Source organism: Lates calcarifer, unplaced genomic scaffold (assembly GCF_001640805.2).
Source record: "Lates calcarifer isolate ASB-BC8 unplaced genomic scaffold, TLL_Latcal_v3 _unitig_1988_quiver_606, whole genome shotgun sequence".
NCBI classification, from domain to species: domain Eukaryota; kingdom Metazoa; phylum Chordata; class Actinopteri; family Centropomidae; genus Lates; species Lates calcarifer.
The window spans coordinates 33798-52500 of NW_026115900.1; the positions used below are offsets into that span (position 1 = coordinate 33798).

Below are 18703 nucleotides of genomic sequence, written 5' to 3' on the forward strand. Positions count from 1 at the left end.
GTTTCATAGGCAAGCAAAGGTGGGGATCCATGTGCACTGACTCTTGGTGTCACAGACTGGTTCTCTCTGGCGTGGAAGGAACCTGAATTGTGCAGGAGGTGCAGTGGTAACTACTAAATATAGTTGGGCTCACAGGTTCTGGCACCAAACTCCTGGAGAGGGTTTGGACTCTCTCCTTTTCTGGAGTCACACAGGGTGAAACGTGATGGGCAGGTGTGTGAATAGTCTCCTTCTGAGTGCCACTGTGTTGTAGGTTACTTCCTGCTGAGGCGAAACCAGCTCAGGGTACCCGGACTTCTTGGAGTCTGTGGGCAGTGTCCTGGAAATGATCTTGTCTGGGGACTCTATAGTTCTCCTGGGAGACTTCAGTGCTCGCATTAGTGACAATGGAGAAACCTGAAGGGTCACGATTGGGAGGAACAGTCTCCCTCATCTGAACCTGAGCTGTGCCTTGTTCTGGACTTCTGTGTTGATAATGAATTCACCATGTTCAGGCATGAGGTGGTCCACAAGTCTAACTGGTACCAGAACACCTTAGGTCAAAGATCAATGATTGACTCTGATCTGTGACCGTATATCCTGGACAATCGGGTGAAGAGAGAGGGGCAGAGCTGTCAACTAATCAGCATCTGGTGGTGAGTTGGATCAGATGGTGGGAAGGCTGCTGGACAGACTTGGAAAACCCAGACAAGCAGTGAGGGTGAACTGGGAAATGGCCCTGTTCATGAGGATAAGTGTAACAGTCAAACACTGAATACTGACTTCATTTAGACCCTAAACTTCTGAATGTTAATAATCTTTCAACACCAGAGGTTAACAATTATTATACTGACAGTAAATAAAAAAGTACTTCATGGTTCCAACACACAACAGGAGCTCATGATGCTCACATCCAATCAGTGACCACACACAAGGAGAATGACAAAGTTAAAAAGCTATAAATAAACCAAAGTGAACTGGTCAAACAGGTTGATTAAGTACGAGCTTCAGTCACACATGAGAATCCAGCTCCCTCCTTACACCTGTACACCTGTTTTGTCTTAATGTGTTTCACTCTGATGAAGAGTTTTCTTACAAGAGATAAATAAACAGCAGCCAATCATGATGCAGAGGCGGAGAGAGAGTTGTGTAGAACAGTTTATTTCAGAAACACAAAGTTTTGGACCTGGGACTCAACTCGGGTCCTCTTCATAGTGAAGACGTGAGATTAACTTTTAACTGGTGAAATAATGACTTTACCAGACCTGAAAGGTGTAACACAGACCAGGTCCAGGTGGGAAATCATTAATTAACATTTGGAGTCTGGATGTGAACATGTGACTCATTTATTTAAGGGAAGAAAATTCTGGATCTGATGAAGTTTATGAGAAACTTTCTCCAACAACAAAGCACAAACACAGTTTTGTCTTCAGTCTTGTTTTCCAGTGTCTTTAATCTGTAATCACACCAAACTACTGACTCTTCAGATGTTCACCGAGTTCAGATTAACAGGGGATAGAAAAATATTATCTGGCATAATAAAAGTACAACAGCAGGATCCACTTTTTAAAACATGATGGTTTTAATTCAGCAGGTTTCTGAACCTGCTTCAGTGAAACACAGGATAGTGCTGGACAAACAGAGGAATAATTCACACAGACAAAACATCTGATCACTTCTGGAAACATAGAAATGAAGATGGAAAAATAAATGTATAAACTGAAAATAAATTAAGGCTGAAAATAAAAAAACTCAATATGATTTGAAAATGAGCCAAATATTTAAAAACATTTAAACATTTGAACATTTCAGAATCAACTGATTATCCCCTGTAGGAGAATAATATAATATAATATAATATAATATAATATAATATAATATAATATAATATAATATAATATAATAATTTCTTCTTAAGTTCTATGAAATTATCCTCTACTATTGTGTTATTGTACTTTCTTCCATCAGTTCGAACTCATGGTGAATCTGTGAAACTCCAGTTTAATCAGACTGGATCACCTGAACCTGGTTTGACTCTTCATCACCACAGAACATACAGAGTGATGACTGTGACCTGCAGCAGGTTTGTTATTGAATCAAAAGGTTTCTGACCAGTTCTTAAACCTGTCTCTGACTAAATTTCATGCTTCATTTCTTCAGATCAGAACATGGTTTTGTTGGAACAGTTCAGTTTGTTTCCTCACAGCTCTGACCTCCAGTGGACTTCCTGTCTGATGTTTGCTTCATCAGTTTTTGGTCCCAAGTTGATCCAAACGGGCTGAAGCTACATGAAGGTTACAGCTGTAACCTGAGAGGCCCCATGGTGTTAAACTACTCTCCAGTCTGCAGGTGGAACAGCCAATCAGAACAAAGTTTCACTCAACTGACAAACAAGACGCTCCATTAACAGCAGTTTCTAATAGTTTCATTGTGTTTCTACTGTGATTCTAGTGAGTGAAGTGACTTTACTGAACTCCTGCTGTAGTTCATGGAGCTCTGTCGCTGCCGTTCATTCACCCACAGACAGTTACTGCAACTGACCCAAACAACGACCATAACACTGACCAACCAGCTGAGTTAACTGGATGAATTCAGCTAACTCAGCTAGCAATGTTTAAAATCAGGTGTCTGAGTGAACACTGTATATGAGTAGCTAGTTTAGCCAGGTCTGACAGAAGTCCAGCTAATTTAGCTAATACTGTATTTAGTCCAGCACCACTTTGGTCCAGCTGGCCAGCTGAGGCCAGGATGTGTTTATCAGCTGCATCAGAACTTCCTGGTCAACAATAGCTAACAGGAAGCTAATTAGCTTGTTATGTCTGAAACACAATGTTCCTCTGTCGCCATTTAAACTATCGATCTCTCCGTCTCTGAGGAAGCACAGTGGCATTCTGGGAGGGCGCGATGGTTAAGAGTCAGCTGACAGCTGGGCTCTGCTCTGATTGGCTGACAGCAGCCAGAGGCTGGTGAGTGGGGCAGTGAAGCCAACGTGCCTCAATCAGTAAGCTGCTGGTTCCAAACCCCGAATCCTTCTGAATCCTCCTGACTGACACGACCCCGCTGAGTGTTCAGCTGCTGAACTCTGGAGGCCTGCAGACACTAAACCACAGACTGAAAAGTTAACATCAGTGCTCTGATGACATGTAAACACTCTCAACATATCAATGATATAATAGACTTATATGCAATTATTTACAACTCCATGAATAAAATACAGGGTTAGGAAACTACACCTGAGGGTATGGTGTAATTAATTGTCTGGTACAGTGATGTGTGTAGGCCAATATGTACTTGTGCAAGCAGTGTGAAAGAATGATGTGTGCTTGAACAGAAGTAGATAACTGTTAGACAGGCATATCACTAATGATGCAGCGGTGACTCCAGCAGGGAGACAGACATCAACATCGATATTTTCAGAAGTGTCAGAAGGTTCCTTTGCAAATAAAATCTTGAATCCAAAAGTCTGGTTCATTCTCCACTGTTTTCTGTGTCTGCCGCGACATAGTGGTGTTGTCAACGAGGATTGGAAAGAAAGAGAAGCAGCTGCTGGCTGCACCTGAGCTCTGGGCGACACTGACCACAGCAAATAAAGTAAGAGGCTTTTTGCCAATATTTATTCAGTCCCACACAGGCCTAAGTGCAGTGAGTGACATATAATTTTCTCTAAAAAAGAACCAAATTGTGAACTAACTAGACATACAAGAGGACTGTGGATTCAAATTGTCACATGTCTTCCACAACAGTGGGAAACCCTGTACACCTGAGGGAAACTGTGTTTCCTTGTGACTCACCAGCTGCTGTTAGGACCAGAGGATGAAAGCCAAAGAGAAGAATAGAAACAGAAATAGAAACTGAAAGAAAACAGAGAAACAGTGTAGAATCAGCAGAAAGTCACAGGAAGCAGACTGTTGATGAAAACTGGAGGTTCCTGTTTGTCCATACCTTTTCCTCCAGTTCTTTAATCTGACGTTTCTGAGCTTCTATAAACTCCTCCAGCTCCTTGTTCCTCTGTCAAACACACAAACATCAAGTTGATAAACAATAAGACGAAATATACTCTCTCTGTCAGTGAAACGTTGAATGTCAGTAATTAGTTTACCTGTCGATTAAAAGTTTACCTGTCCATTAAAGGTTTACCTGTGGATTAAGGGTTTACCTGTCAATTAAGGGTTTACCTGTAGATTAAAGGTTTATCTGTGGATTAAAGGTTTACCTGTTGTGTGAGTTGCAGTATCTCCATCCTCTCTCGGAGGATCTGGGCGTCTCTCTCTCTCAGTTCGCACATCACAGTTCGTTTCCATTGGTCCATGGCTCTCCTCAGCCCCTCTCTCTCTTCCTCTGTCAGTGTTTCGGAAAGACGACCCCCCTCGATCTTGAATCCTTCCAGTTTGGATTCCTCCTCCTGCTGCAGAGCCTCAAACAACATGGCCTCCAGCTCCAGGATCCTCTGCATCAGACACAGACATTTTAAAATGAGAAAATAGTCAGCAGTCACCAGGCTGTCACAGGGCTATAGAGACAATCATTCACATTCACCCATACAGGTGATTTAGAGTGATTTAACCTGCATGTGTTTGGCCTTTGGGAGGAAACCACAGGGAGAACATGTAAACTTCACACAGAGAAGCCCAGACTGAACCTGGGTTCAAACCCACACCCTGTGAGGTGACACTAACCACTGCAGCACTGTGCCATCCAGTCCTGGTCCATTATCTCATTGTGTTTGTGTCAGACTGAGGACTATTATAAAACTAATCACATGTCTTACATACAGCTCATAAATGGAGGCAGTTTAACAGTTTCACTGTCACTCCTACAGATAAATGTGTCACTGTGGGTTTTACTCATGAAATGTGTTGCAAGTTGGTGTGATGAGTGAAATGAGTCCAACTAAGCAACAAGAAAATGATCTCATGGAGATCATTCTGTAAAAATGGCTGCAGGTAGAGACGATCTGAGGTTCAGGTCATGTAACATGAATCACCTGGTGTTAAACACTGAGTCACATCAAAGTCCTTAAAACGTCTCTGTTATATCAACCAACTTTAACAGTGATGTTGGATTTCTGCTGCTGCACTGCGCACTCCTGAGTTCTTTCAGAAAACACTATATATAAAATATATTTTTGTTTGTTTGTTTAGTGAATCACTTTTGTTTGTTTTGTGTGTTGTTTTTGTTGTGTTGGTTGATTACTCACTGACCTTGTGAGCCTGATCCATTGACTGCTTCCTGTAGTCCAGCTCTTCATCCAGATAACCTTTCTGTTTACTGAACAGATCCTAGACCACAACAACCAACAGAGGTCAGAGGTCACGGTGGTGCCTGAAGGCTCTGCTGCTGTCACACTTACTGTCACACACTTATACTTACTGGAAATCAAACCAGCAACCCTCTGAGCCAAACAAAATCTCAACCCAAAAGACTGATTCAGATGAGATGAAGACAACATCTGAATTTAAACACAGAGAACAACGCTGTTTGTTTTGTATCTTCAAACAGGAAATAAAACCCAGAAACAACTTCACCACGTTGGTTTGTTTTTCAGGTGTTACCATGACGATGGTTCAGGTTCAAATAGAACCTCTGTTGTGTTTGGTTATAAAATGGTTTCTGTGTGAGCAAGAAAACATTCAACATCAAGTCCAGACATTTTTAACCTGAAGGTGTAAAACATGACAACGGCTGAGTCATCTCCACCTGACATGTCATCTGTACCTGTGAGACACTTTATCTGCAGCTGTAAATGTAGCAAATTGTATTGTGATTAGTCAGACCACACGTGTAGATGTTGTCAGCAAGTGTAAATGACACCTGTACAGTATGATCACACTGTGTGAACAAACAGAAATTAAGCTGTTTCCTTCAGCTGAGATGTGGTCTCTGAAGAGAATGATTATTATATTTATTTACAAAAAGTGTAAATGTAAAGCTCAGACATATTTATCAGAGACAGATCACGTTAACAAGGAGGAGATGCAGCCATCAGGAGGAAACACCTGGGACAGAAAACACAGATGTTTATTTTGGTTTTTACCTTCTCACTCTCAATGTCCAACATCTTCTGCTGCAGAGCCGACTTTGTCACTTCAATGGACTCCAACCACTGAGCAGACAGACAGAGAGAGACAGAGAGACAGGTAGATAGCGACTTTAAAAAATCTGATTTTTACACTTTCAATTTAAAACAATCTGACATGATGAGCTCCCTGTCTCAGCTGGAGGTCTGAGATCTAAATCAGGGTCAAAGGTTGTTAGAGAGAGAATTAAATCAGATCATAGGTTGACAAATGGTTGCAAACATTGTGTGTTGTTCAGGGTTGTGAGTTACCTTCTCCGACAGAGTGAGCACCGTCCTGGCATGGATCACCACCACCTGCTCCTCATTGGACAGATTCTACAGGGCAACACAGAAACAACATGTCAACAAAACGTCAACCATGTCAACAACACATCAACAACACACCAACATGTCAACAACACGTCAACATGTTAACAACAAATCAACAACGTGTCAGCAACATGTTGACAACATGTTGACATATTAGATGTTATTCTGCAGCTGGTCTTGTATTTATTTTTTTCTCAGCTGTTTGCTAATCAACACATCATCACAACATGTTTACATTATGTATCATCAGCAAACATCAGTAATTAATAACTATAAACATATTAAGTAAAGCCACAGGTGAGTTTCAGATTGATGTAAGGTACAGATGATTTAACATGTTGTACAGGTGTGTGTGACCACATCACACCTGGATCACATGACTCAGTGAAGCTGCTTTAAATTCACTTTAATCACGACTGAACTGAGATCAGCTGATTCTGATGAAACTGTAACAGAAACATGTACAAAATAAATTCAACATACACTTACGGCGTTATCTCCCAGGATGTCCAGTTTCTTCATCAGCTCACTGATCACGATATCCTGAGGAACAAAGCACAACTAATAACTACAGATGTACTCAGGTGTGTGTACAGGTATACTCAGGTGTGTTTGCAGGTGCACTCAGGTGTGTTTGCAGGTGTGTATACAGTTGTCTACAGTGTGGAGGTATTACTCACAGTGACTCCCTCTGCCTCACAGTAGATCTGCAGAGGACTGAGGCCTTCTGGGAAATGGAGTTGTTGGAAGTTAATGGCCGGTGACCGTCGCTCCCTCTCCTGAACAGTAAACAGTGTTTCCATGGAAACACAGACTGTGTCAGTCTGAGTGTTTAAAGGTGTTGCTGTTTATGTTGTTGTTCATGTCAGTCTGTTTTTTTTACCTCGAGCTCTAAGATCCTGAACTCTAGCAGCTCGTTCTGATCTTTGACGTCTTGGATATCGTTTTTCAGACGCAGCTCTTCACCCTCCATCTGTCTCACCTGAGTAACATCACAGGTTCACAGAGAAAACAACAAAAACAAAGTCACATAATTTTATATCTGATGTTGGACCCTGTTTACATCTGAAGTCAGAGTGGAACTTCACCTTCTCCACCAGCTCCTGATTCCTCTGATACAACGCCTGCTTCTCCTCCACCCACTTCACATCCTGATGGAGAGAGAGAGTGTCTGCGTGTTATTCCAGGTGATGTCAGAGATTAGCCCCTCCCCTCTACCTGAGCTGTGTTCTGATTGGCTGAGCACTGATTGCCATTAAATTTGAATCTGTCAACACATGAAGGTGATGAACAACAGGAAAAAAAATTATGTGCTTTAATCAGACTTTCTCCTGATTTCAAAAACAGACCGATTTCAGACGAATCACCCAATTTCAGACAAATCACGAGTTCAGATGTTTGACAGGTCAGCTCAGATTTTATTTTTAGTTTTATCCTTGGTCTTTATGTGTCGTTGTGAAACTTATGTTTCTTTATGTTTTTATTTTGTAGAGTTAGAGGTGTGGAGGAGACAGGAGGAGGAGATGGGAGGGAGAGACAGGAAGGGGAGGAGGAGGAGGATACGGCAGGAGACAGGAGGAGACAGGTGGTGTGTGTGTGTGTGTGTGTGTGTGTGTGTGTGTGTGTATGTGTGTGTGTGTGTGTGTGCGTGTTACCAGTCCTTGTTGTTTCAGCGCTGACTCCAGATCTGTGACTCTGGTTTGATATCGACTGATCTCAATCAGCAGCTGCTCTCTGGTCTGAAACACAGGGAATACAGCCATCAACCTGTGGCTTGCTACAGGGATGTCGCTGCCTTGCTCAGAGGTTTGGTCACCTTGATCTCTTTCTCAGCATCATAGTTTCCTCCACTTGTCTCTGTCAGCAGAGCGTACGCTCGCTGCAGTGCCTGATACTCCTGAGTCAGCTGACGGTAACGAAGCTCCGCCTCCTCACGCACACACACCTGAAACACACAAACAGCCAGGAAACCAGTCAAACCAGAGCCACCTAACCAGTCAGACCAGTATGTGTGTATGTGTGTGTGTGTGTGTGTGTCTGTGTGTGTCCATGTGTGTGTATCTGTGTGTGTGTGTTACCTCCTCTGGTTCAGTATCAGGAGTTCTGTCAGTGTGAAAAGACAAAGATGATCCATCAGAGTCCACCGATGCTTCTTCATCATAACCATAAAACGTCTCTATGACCTACACACACAACAGACACACACAGACAGACAGACACACACACACACAGACACATACACACAGCAAACTGTTAGTATCCTCCATGTCTCAGTAAATGTTTTTAAATGCTTTATGACATCATCAGCTCAGGTGAAAAATTTAACACACCTGTAAATAACCTCAACTGAAACGTCCACAAACTAACAAATAGAAAACACACAAAGACAGAAACACAAAAACACTTTAACAGAGATGATAAAGTGTGTGTCCAGTCTCACCCTGCAGGCTCTGAAGGTTCGTTTTCTCCTCACTGACTCCTGACGCCTGTACCTCAGCAACATGTCTCTCTCCTGTAAGACACACAACAAGACAACAACAACAACACAACAACAACACAGACAACAACAACAACAACACACCAGCTCCTGAAGGAAACACAGTAAGTACTACTAACAAATGTTGTACTCTCAGGAGTACCTGCATGCTCAGCAGTAACTGTACTCAGTACTTACAATAACATTCTTCACATAACCAGCAGTCTCCAGAGCCTGAAAACACAAACATGGTTTATTTTAAATTTAGCATTACAAGTAGCAGTAGTAGTAGTAGCAGAGGTAGTAGCAGTAGTAGTAGTAGCAGCAGCAGTAGTAGTAATAGTACTATCAGTAGTATTAATAGTAGTACTTTACCTTGGACAGGTCGTCGATGATGTGCTGTTGCTCCAGGACCTGTAACCGTAGAAACTCCATCTCTCTCTCCTCCTGGCTGTAACCATGGTAACTGGTGGAGTGGCTGCGGTCCAGATCGTTTAACGAGCTCGGTCTCCTCTATGGACAACGACAGATGGTGCTGTTACCATGGTAACACAGGTCACTTCCTGTCTGCAGTTTGTAGTTTTCTGGTTGTAGTTCTGAATCAGTGATTTAATCTCATAATCTCTGTTAACTCTGTTGTGCTAAGCTAGGCTAAGCTAGGCTAGTTAGCTTTTAGCAGAACGAGGTGTTACTCATGCAGCGAATCTTAACTGGTCCCAGTCTGGGATGAACCTACTGGTTTGACTGGGACAGAACCAGTGCTCAGACCGTGTTTGTCATTGTATTGCCAGGGTCAGGGGTTACCATAGTTACCATCTCCAGGTTCTCCTGGGTGACGAAGCGGAGCTTGTTGTCGAGGCGACGCAGAGTGAGAGCAAGCTCCTCATTTTTCCTGCTCAGACGTTTGTTTTTGTCCAGAAGAGGAAGAAACTGACTCTCTGCCTCTCTCAGACGCTTCAGCTTCACAGAGAGAAAATAATGACAGTGAAAACACAGAGTTAAAGGGTGTGTCCATCTACGTCTGTGACTGAGTCTGAGTTTTAGACTGTTGAAGTAAGGACATTTAAAATTATAGGGACATTATGGTCAATCATCGTTTAAAGTTCAAACCGTTTAATGGTTAGGCTTTTATGGTTGGTTGGAGTTCAACGCTCAGCTGTGATGGTTTAAAGTGAGATGTTGTGGAATGTTTTTATCAGATGGAGTCCTCACAAATACAGAAATACGAAGATAAGTTTGTATTAAGCGTGTGTATTAGTTGTATGTGTTGTGCTACCAGTTCGTTGCGTTCCTCAGACAGCAGAGCGTTTCGATCCTCCAGTTTCCTGACCACAGCGCTGAGCTCAGCAATTTTTAACTGAAACCTCCGAGTGTCCCGGTCCTCCTGGGACTGCACACACGGTAACACACACACACACACACACACACACACACACACACACACAGTAACACACACACACACACACACACACACACACACACACACAGCCAGATCATTTCAGATCTCCGTCTTCTCCAGCTGAGGCTCATGAGTAATGTAGTATTTACAGACAAAGTGTAAGTAATTTAAACCTGTGTGATGGTTAAATGATCCAGGAGAGGTTCAGAGTTCAGTAACAGTCAGATTAAAGATAAGTGTCTGTAGTGTCTGCTGCAGGTGAGATACTACAGACCCCTGTCCTGTGTTCACCTGCAGGAACACCTGGACCTTAACTATCAACCAGAAAATCTAATTTTACAAGTCAAGTCTCTTAGAGGAAGTTTCACCCTGCAGGATGTTTCTCATTGGTCCACTTCACCAGATGGATTAAACACAAACACCTGAAAAAGACAATCAATTGCTCACCTGACCTTCAGGGTGGTGGAGTCCAGGGAGCTTTAAAGGTGCTATATGTAAGTTGTTTCTATGGCTACACAGCTAACATTAGCATTAGCATTGTATTGTTAGCATGCTAACTTCAGTAGAAGAAAATAGAGGCCAGTGTTTGTTTCCAGCTCTGGAGACAGCTGTTGGTGAGTTAAAAGATGAAGTTTGAACTCATATTGTTTTCTTCTGGAAACAGCTGCTAATGCTAACGTTAGGTATGTAGCAAAAACATATAGTTCCTTTAAGTGATGGATTGTGGGATATTGAGGGCCAGACGGTCCACCTATTTGATGAGGGTCTGAGAGTTTGGGTGTGGTCATGTGTTTGATGATGTCATGATCATAAACCAGGAACTTAAAGAGTGGATGAGCGAGGATTTTACATCATGCAGTACAAGCAGGAAAAGACGGAGCTTACAATGTGAGGAGTAGTGTTAGGGGAGCTAGGGGTGTGACCGGGGTGGTTTAGTCCCGCCCTCTGTGCATCTCTCAGGGCTGCGATTTGCTGCTCGGCTGCCTGAGTCTGCAGCTGGAGGCGGTGAGCATGTCCAGCCTGCAGCCCCAGGGCTTTATCCAAAACACTGACAGCTCTGTCCTTCAGTTTAATCTCATCCATCTGCACACAGACAGGTGAGAGACAGACAGGGAGACAGACGGATTAGAGGAGGGGTTAAACAGATATAGAGAGAGGTAGGTAGGGAGCATGTTTAGTCTGTCAGACAGAAAAGGGGATGAAAAATCAAACAGGTGACCATGAACCTACACTGCAGGTGAGACATTAAATCCTCTCCAAGTGAACCACGTCTACCTGAATAACACCTCGAGGGAACAAGGTAATAACCCCGGTTCTCTGAGCAGAGAGGTGTTTACATCACACCTGCAGCTCTGTGTTCGTTTAGTCTGAATGTAGTTAGAACAGGTGAGTTCAGGTGTAACTCTGATTAATTGTTACAAAAACAGAATAAAGGAAGAGGTTTCAGGTAGAGGTCTTCACAGGTCTGGATATGAACCAGATCTGTGGTGAACCCTCCTGAATCCAACACGCATGAATGAATTTACTTATTTCACTCAGACCACCTGAGACACAGGTTGATCACCTCGCATCACCTGTCGTCTTTAAAGCTGCACGTGGTGAGTTCAGGTTCAGAATGACACAAAGAAAAGAGAATCATTCTGAGGGAAACACCAAACTGTCCTCAGAGGTCAGAGGTCAGAGCCCTGGACCATCTGAGCACAGGACACACACTCACATCAGTGTTTCTGTTTAACACAACAGAGGCTCTGTGTAGATTAAGTGTGTGTGTCTGTGTGTGTTGTGTTGTGTGTTGTACCAGTCTGTGTTGGACTCTTTACTGTGAATTGTTCCACTCTGTGCAGCTCAGTCAGGCTTTGTCTTCTCATGTTAATGTCTTCATTCATCAGTTTGTTGTGTTTGTGTTTTAATCCTTTCATTGGCTCCTCAGGGTCCCACAAACCTCACTGCTCTCAGCTTTAATAATAAAACACATTCAAATATTCTTTTAAAGACGTGTTTTCTTGTGGCACAGTACTGAGGTAGTAACTGTTCACTCTGAGTCCAGAGAAATCGAAAGACATGTAGAGCTCAGGTCGTTCAGAGTCTTCACAGATAGATTCACTGTGTTTGACCTGGAGACTCCAAACTGAAGGAAACGTGATCAGTTCATAAACATATCTTTTATTTCTTTAGCATTAAAACATCAAAGAGGTTTCTGAGTTTCACAGTAACAGTCTCCAGTTTCCTAAACATAGAATCAGTTTTATCATTTATTGATTTACTGCAGCTGAATCACTGAATGATTTTGATTTGCCTGGTCTCCTTAGATTGTTTTGAATTATTGATTATGAGCTGATCAGATCTTTATTAAGCTGATGTGAAGATGCTTCTAAAAGTTTGACAAATCTTTATGGCGAGGATTCGTACCTGTGAACAGGTCAACTTACTCTAGGCCTGATGAAAACATTATTTTAGGATTGTGTTGGTCTGGGTGATGTTCAATGAAAACAGGACCAGGTCTCTAAGACATTTAGGACCAGGTGTGTCATGTGAGTGTGGCAGTGCCTCGTACCAATCGGCGGATCTCCCTCTCACAGTCTCTCTTGGTCCGGTTCAGCTCCTCCTGGTGTTGGTGATGAGCCGATCGCAGCTCGGCGGCTCGGGCCTGGCAGGCCTGCTGCGACAGTGTCAGAGCTTCCTCAGCAAACTTCTTTGCTCCTCGCAGCTCCTGCACCTCCTGTTGGAGGCGACAACGCTCCGCCTCCCAGCTCCTCCTCGCCTCCTCCACCTCTGCCAGCAGAGCACTCCTCACCTGGAGAACAAGACAGACAGGTAGAGCTGCAGAGAGACAGGTAGGTCTACAGACAGACAAGTAGACCTAGAGACAGACAAGTGGAGCTGCAGACAGATGGATAAAGGTGTGGATCAGGTGTTATCAGGTTTGGATCAGGTGTAGATCATGTTTGGATCAGGTGTAGATCAGGTAGATTACCTTGTCCGTGGACCCGTCCCTCAGTGTCAACACCAGTCCATTCAGACGTTGGATTTCTCCGTCTTTGATCTTGATGACCCTCATCAGCTCCATCTCGTGTTGCCGTAGTAACGTCTCCCTGGTAACTGCCAGCTCCTTCTGCTTCTCCTCGTGGAGTTTGGTCTTCAGCTCGGTCACAGCGACAGTTGCCCGGTGATGCTCCGCCTTCAGCTCCTGACTCTTTTCTCTCTCCAGACGACTGACCTGGGGCCACACAGTAATCTGATTACCACTGAGTAACAGTAATATCTGCAGTACTCTGGGAGTTGTAGTCCTCACCTTATTCTTCTCCTGTTGTAGTTCTATCTGGATATCCGTCAGTTTGGCTCTCAGCTCCTCATTGGCTGCTTGAAGGGTTGCCATGGCGTCCGGTCTCTCCCCCTTCCCCCGCCCTCCTGTTCCTCGCTTTGACATTTCCACCTCCACTGGCAGGCTCCACCCACCAACTAGCTGTCTGTCAATCTGAGGCCACACTACATCTACACACAGGTACCTACAGGTACACATGCACAACTGTATGTCAATCTGAGGCCACACTACATCTACACACACACAGGTACACAATTATGAACACACTCTTTGGTCAGAAAAATCAGATTGCTTCCTTCTCTGACACCTGTGTGGTTACAGTCAGGTGATGAATTAAAACTACAGACAGTTGCTAGGATATGGCACCTGAACAGTGGGCATGTCCCAAAGCCTGATTCTTCAGGCCTCTGATTGATTCAGATTTCTCTTGAAATAATACTACAGTATTACAGTAGCATCAGTAGTAATAGTAGTACTATCAGTATTAATACTATCAGTAACAGTAGTATCAGTAGTAGTAGTGGTAGTACTGATTGTCTGATCGACCTGAAACTGATCACGTGTGTGATGGAGGACAGGTGACTCTCTGACAGGTGACACTGCACAGTATCAGTACATGACTGTTTCCATGGTAACAACATCAACCCGCTCACACACAGATCAGGCCTGTAACTGAACACACACATATCCAGAGATAAATCACTCACCGTCCAATAAGACTGCATCGCTCTGCGCGTGTGTATGTGTGTGTGTGTGTGTGTGTGTGTGTGTAGGTTAGCCTCCTCTCCACAGCATGCTAACAGCAGCTAGCTTCCCTTGCAGCTCACCCTGTCTCACTGATCACCGTGTGTGTGAGTGTGTGCCAGCATCAGCCTCCCTCCACCTGTCTGTCTGTCTGTCTGCCTCTGATAGCAGTTAGCAGGTAGCTCCTGTCAGTGTGTGTTTGTGTGTCGGTGCTGTTAGCATCTCTGCAGCCTCTGCTGGCGTCATCTCCTCCTCCTCCTTCTCTTCCTCCCAGCATCCCTCAGTGTGATGGAGAGCTGAGTCTGTCTCCCTCTGCTGGGCGCTCTCCATCATCACACCGCATCGCTGAGCTGTAATGACCACAGTCTGATCCTCATCTAAAAACACTTCATTTCTCCTCACCATTTACTCAGACATTTCACCTATCATCTGTATTATTTCAATATATTTATATTTTCAGTTTTCAGTTTTCAGTTCAGTTTTCAGATCAAGGTCCTGTTTTTATGAGGTCAGATTACAAACATTAGAAAATGTTAAACAAAAGTTCCAGCAGAAAGAATCTAAGACTGTGAACAGAATGAATCCTGATTCAAATCAATCAGTCAATAAAATAATAACTTGTATTACCTCCAGAGGACCAGGACCTGGTGATTCTCCTGCTGTGACCTCAAATTCAATTCAGTTCAATTTATATTTCATATAACAACAGAAGTCATCTCAAGGCACTTTCATATAGAGCATACTCTTTACAGAGAGAGACCCAACAAATCCCACCATGGGCAGACCTAGCAGACAGTGGCCATCTGCCTCGACCGGTTGGGTTAAGAAGGGCATAACACGGGTTCCATATAAACGTAAGGTGATGCCAATAATACAGTAGTAGACCCTCAGCAGTTTTGCCAACACCAGAGCTGGTACTATCTACCTGTCTGTGTAGACTGGCTCACCTCCTGGTCCTCTAGCTGGTCATGGCTCAGTGAGGACCAGGACCTTATAGTAGTCTTGATTCTCCTCACGGGGTCTGGACTGGTGGGGATCCTCTGATCCACTTGATGCTCCACTGCAGCAGGACCAGGTGTGGGCCCACATGGACCACATGGACCCACATGGACTACATGCATCACTGACCAATCAGAGCATCCTGATGGAAGAGTACCTGATTAATAAGGTGCTGGATGACCAAGGTGAGACAGACAGACAGACAGAAACATTCCTCTGAATCATTTGACTTGACGTTGTCACAAACACAGCAAACATCAAAACACTGTGTGTGTGTGTGTGTGTGTGTGTGTGTGCCTAACAGCCCATAATTGTTTTCCTTTGTCTTGATCCCAGGTTGTTGTAGCAACAGACAAAGCAGCAGGTGGCTGAATGACTGTGATTACAGAGAGAGAGAGAGACAGGTGTTTCTGTACCTGTCTGTCTACACCTGTCTGTCAGGTGACAGCCTGCTTGCAGGTGGTCTCTGAGGGTCATCATGAGACAGTAAGTGCATCTGTAAACAACAACAACACGTGTGTTTGATCAACAGTTTAATTTAATAAACACATCATGAACAACAGCCAATGAAACGTCAGGACACAAAGATCAGTTCACAGACATTGTCCAGTGAGAAGTCAGGACACTAAAAAACATCCAATCAGAACATGAGGACACAAAATCTTTCCAATCACAGCTCACTGTAGTGCTGACAGGTGAGGGGGCGGGGCTTACAACACATCAGAAAACTAGTTTGTTTGTTTACAGCAGAATCAAACATGGTCATAAACACATTAAAACATGAAGGAGGTGGATCTGGATCAGACTAAGGTGGATCACTTGAGGGGGTGTCAGATCATCTACTGAGGACCATCAATAATCAATGAACATCTAACTCTGACTGCTCCCACAGGTCTGACAGGTGCCAGGTGAGCTGCTACCTGCTGGTTTATGGTTTCAGGATGAAGGTCTGAAGTTTTTCTGCTGATAATTTTTTTTTATTAAATGAAATATTTTTAAGTTCAAACATCAAACAGAGTTTGAGGTATTTCAGCCTGTGGTCCAGCAGAGGGCGGTACTGGAGGAGGACAGTATCGATCAGGTGATTAGATGATGAGGGTGGAAGGAGACAAGGCTCAGATAATCTGAGCTGTTACACAGAGAAATACTAAACACTGACATGAGATTAGATTCATCCACTTCTGACTTCTGGACTAACAACAGATCTGTGATCAGTAACAACAGATCTGAAATCAATAGCAACAGATCTGTGATCAGTAACAACAGATCACATCTAGAGATCAGTAACAACAGATCTGGAATCAATAACAACAGATCTGGGATCAGTAATAACAGATCTGGGATCGATAACAACAGATCTGGGATCAGCTCTGGACAAAAAAACTGTATTTCAATTATTTCTACACTCAGAGCTGAATGGAGAGCACCAATTGGTCAAGCCAGGCCTGAGAGTGAGACAGGCAGACAGAAAGACAGACAGATAAACAGACAGACAGATGAACAGTCAGACAGTCAGACAGACAGACAGATGAACAGTCAGACAGATGAACAGTCAGTCAGTCAGACAGACAGATGAACAGTCAGACAGATGAACAGCAGACAGACAGACGAACAGTCAGACAGACAGTCAAAAGACAGATCATTTTTGTGCTCTGATTCTTTTTGAAGTCCTGTTTTTTCCAGTTTAACTTGGCTCAGTTCTTTTAATAACTTGTTCAGATTTATCCAGCTCTGGACCAGGTCATCAAGTCCACCTGACTTCAGTCTGCTACAGAATCCAGTCTGATGCTGCTGGTCCTCCTCTTGTGATGGGAATTGTATAAAACAACAAAAAGAGGGTCAGAACCACTCAGCTCCAGTTTCATGTCCTGATCTAGTCTCCCTGGTTCCAATCTGATCTCACAAAACCAGTAGAGTTTAAAACCAGGTCCATCAGTGAGAGTCAACACAGGATGCTCTGCTCAGTTGTCCTGGAGGATTTTGTGAGGTCCTGTATGAGTTCTACAGAGGTTCTAGATGGTTCTGTAAGGTTCAGTTTGGAGAACAGTGTTGTTCTCATCTCATCTTCCTCAGTCTGGCTCTGTTCTCCTTGTCTCGTTTCTTCAAGGATGTGATGTAATGGTTGAAGAGGACTTCCTGTTCCTTCTTCCTGTTGAGGGCATTGAACCGCTGGTCACTGCGGTAATGAGCACAGAACTCTTTAAAAGTTGATCTGCAGAGAAAAGCAGAGACAAACATCCTAAACGATCATCAGACAAGACACTAAGTTGCTGACTCTGATTCCGTCGAGTCGTTGCAGTTTGTTTTATCTGAGTCAGAGTTTGCAGAGTGAAACTAACTGAAACTATAAACTAACTGTGATGAAACAGGTCATGTGTGTTTGCAGTGAAGTTCTTGATGGTGAGGTGTGGTGAATAAAAACCATCAGTATGTTTGTAAAGTCGATGGATGAGGGAAATCAGAGATCACAAGCTCATGATGAAATAATACACTAAAATGTAGGAGTTGGTCACAGCAGCCCTTAATGAGTTCAACCTGCTTTTAATGTCAGTGTTTTATCATCATTGAAGTTAAACAGGTGTGTTTAGTTCTTCACCCACTGATGATCAGATGAAACTGAAAACCATCTGAACATCTGGAGATGAGCTGATTGAAAACAAACCAGGCCTGTCGCATCATGTACTTCCTTTTCTACATCACTGGAAACACCCTGAGTTTTCCAGGTGGTTTCTTAAATCCTGTGCAGCCTCCTGGAATAATTTATCTGCAGCTTTGTTATGTCACACAAGATTAATTTAAAATCCAGCTTTTAACCAACAGCAGCAACTGTCTAGTTTACTTAATTTCCCCCAAACACAGAGTCATTTTTATACTAAATATATCTATCTACCTGTCTGTATATCTACCTGTCTATATACCCGTCTGTATACCTGTCTGTATATCTACCCATCTAGCTATCTACTTGTCTGCCTACCTGTATATCTCTAAACTGTTTTCTTCACACTGATGGTTTGAGTCTCTAATATTCAGGCTGCAGCTTCACTCTTAGAATAAAAACCAACCACAGAGTGTCAGCTGTCAGCTCAGTCATCTGACAGGTAGATAAATACCTGCTGGTCCAGATGAGGAGGTGGACTCAGGTCAGACCCAGATTTTATAGGAACACAGCTGAATAATTAAGAGTGAAGTGGTGAATAATGAATGAGTGATACCTGTTGGTGATCTTCGCCTCCTCCAGCAGCTGTTTGAACTCCTCTCTGGCTTTCTGCAGTTTACTCTTATTCTCTTTGTACTCATCCTTCACCCTGCTCTTCACAAACTGATCAAACACCTGCACACACAGGTAACAGTGATGTAACAGTGACATCATAAAGGTGTAACATCATTACCTCGTGA

The 18703-nt window shown here is 43.4% G+C and overlaps 2 protein-coding genes across 6 annotated transcripts in view; both read right to left on the minus strand.

The window, feature by feature from the left end:
• Positions 1–1124: 1124 nt before the first annotated feature.
• On the minus strand, positions 1125–14642 carry jakmip3 (Janus kinase and microtubule interacting protein 3). 5 transcript variants are annotated; one of them, XM_051067764.1, is made up of 24 exons: positions 14272–14620; positions 13535–13748; positions 13217–13459; positions 12797–13036; positions 11128–11325; positions 10120–10233; positions 9657–9803; positions 9219–9356; positions 9042–9077; positions 8808–8879; positions 8446–8550; positions 8184–8312; positions 8023–8106; positions 7456–7518; positions 7251–7349; positions 7048–7146; positions 6857–6910; positions 6308–6373; positions 6014–6082; positions 5181–5258; positions 4193–4426; positions 3922–3987; positions 3771–3830; positions 2989–3078 (listed from the first exon to the last, which is right to left on the minus strand). In XM_051067764.1, the coding sequence occupies exons 2-23, from the start codon at positions 13667–13669 to the stop codon at positions 3780–3782; spliced, it is 2520 nt and encodes an 839-aa protein (XP_050923721.1). In that variant the 5' UTR covers positions 13670–13748; positions 14272–14620; the 3' UTR covers positions 2989–3078; positions 3771–3779. The 5 variants fall into 5 exon arrangements, 4 of the variants coding, with proteins under 4 accessions (XP_050923719.1, XP_050923718.1, XP_050923721.1 ...); XM_051067763.1 differs by having other exon boundaries at positions 6851–6910; XM_051067762.1 differs by lacking the exon at positions 3771–3830 and having other exon boundaries at positions 1125–3078; positions 14272–14624.
• Positions 14643–16581: 1939 nt separating this feature from the next.
• Positions 16582–18703, minus strand: part of tcerg1l (transcription elongation regulator 1 like) — a 27624-nt gene continuing 25502 nt past the window's right edge. Inside the window, exons 15-16 of the mRNA XM_018688714.2 lie at positions 18520–18638; positions 16582–17519 (exon numbers count right to left, since the gene is read on the minus strand). Coding sequence (XP_018544230.1) covers positions 17363–17519; positions 18520–18638 — 276 coding nt within the window. The 3' untranslated portion in view covers positions 16582–17362. The remainder of the gene's footprint in view (positions 17520–18519; positions 18639–18703) is intronic.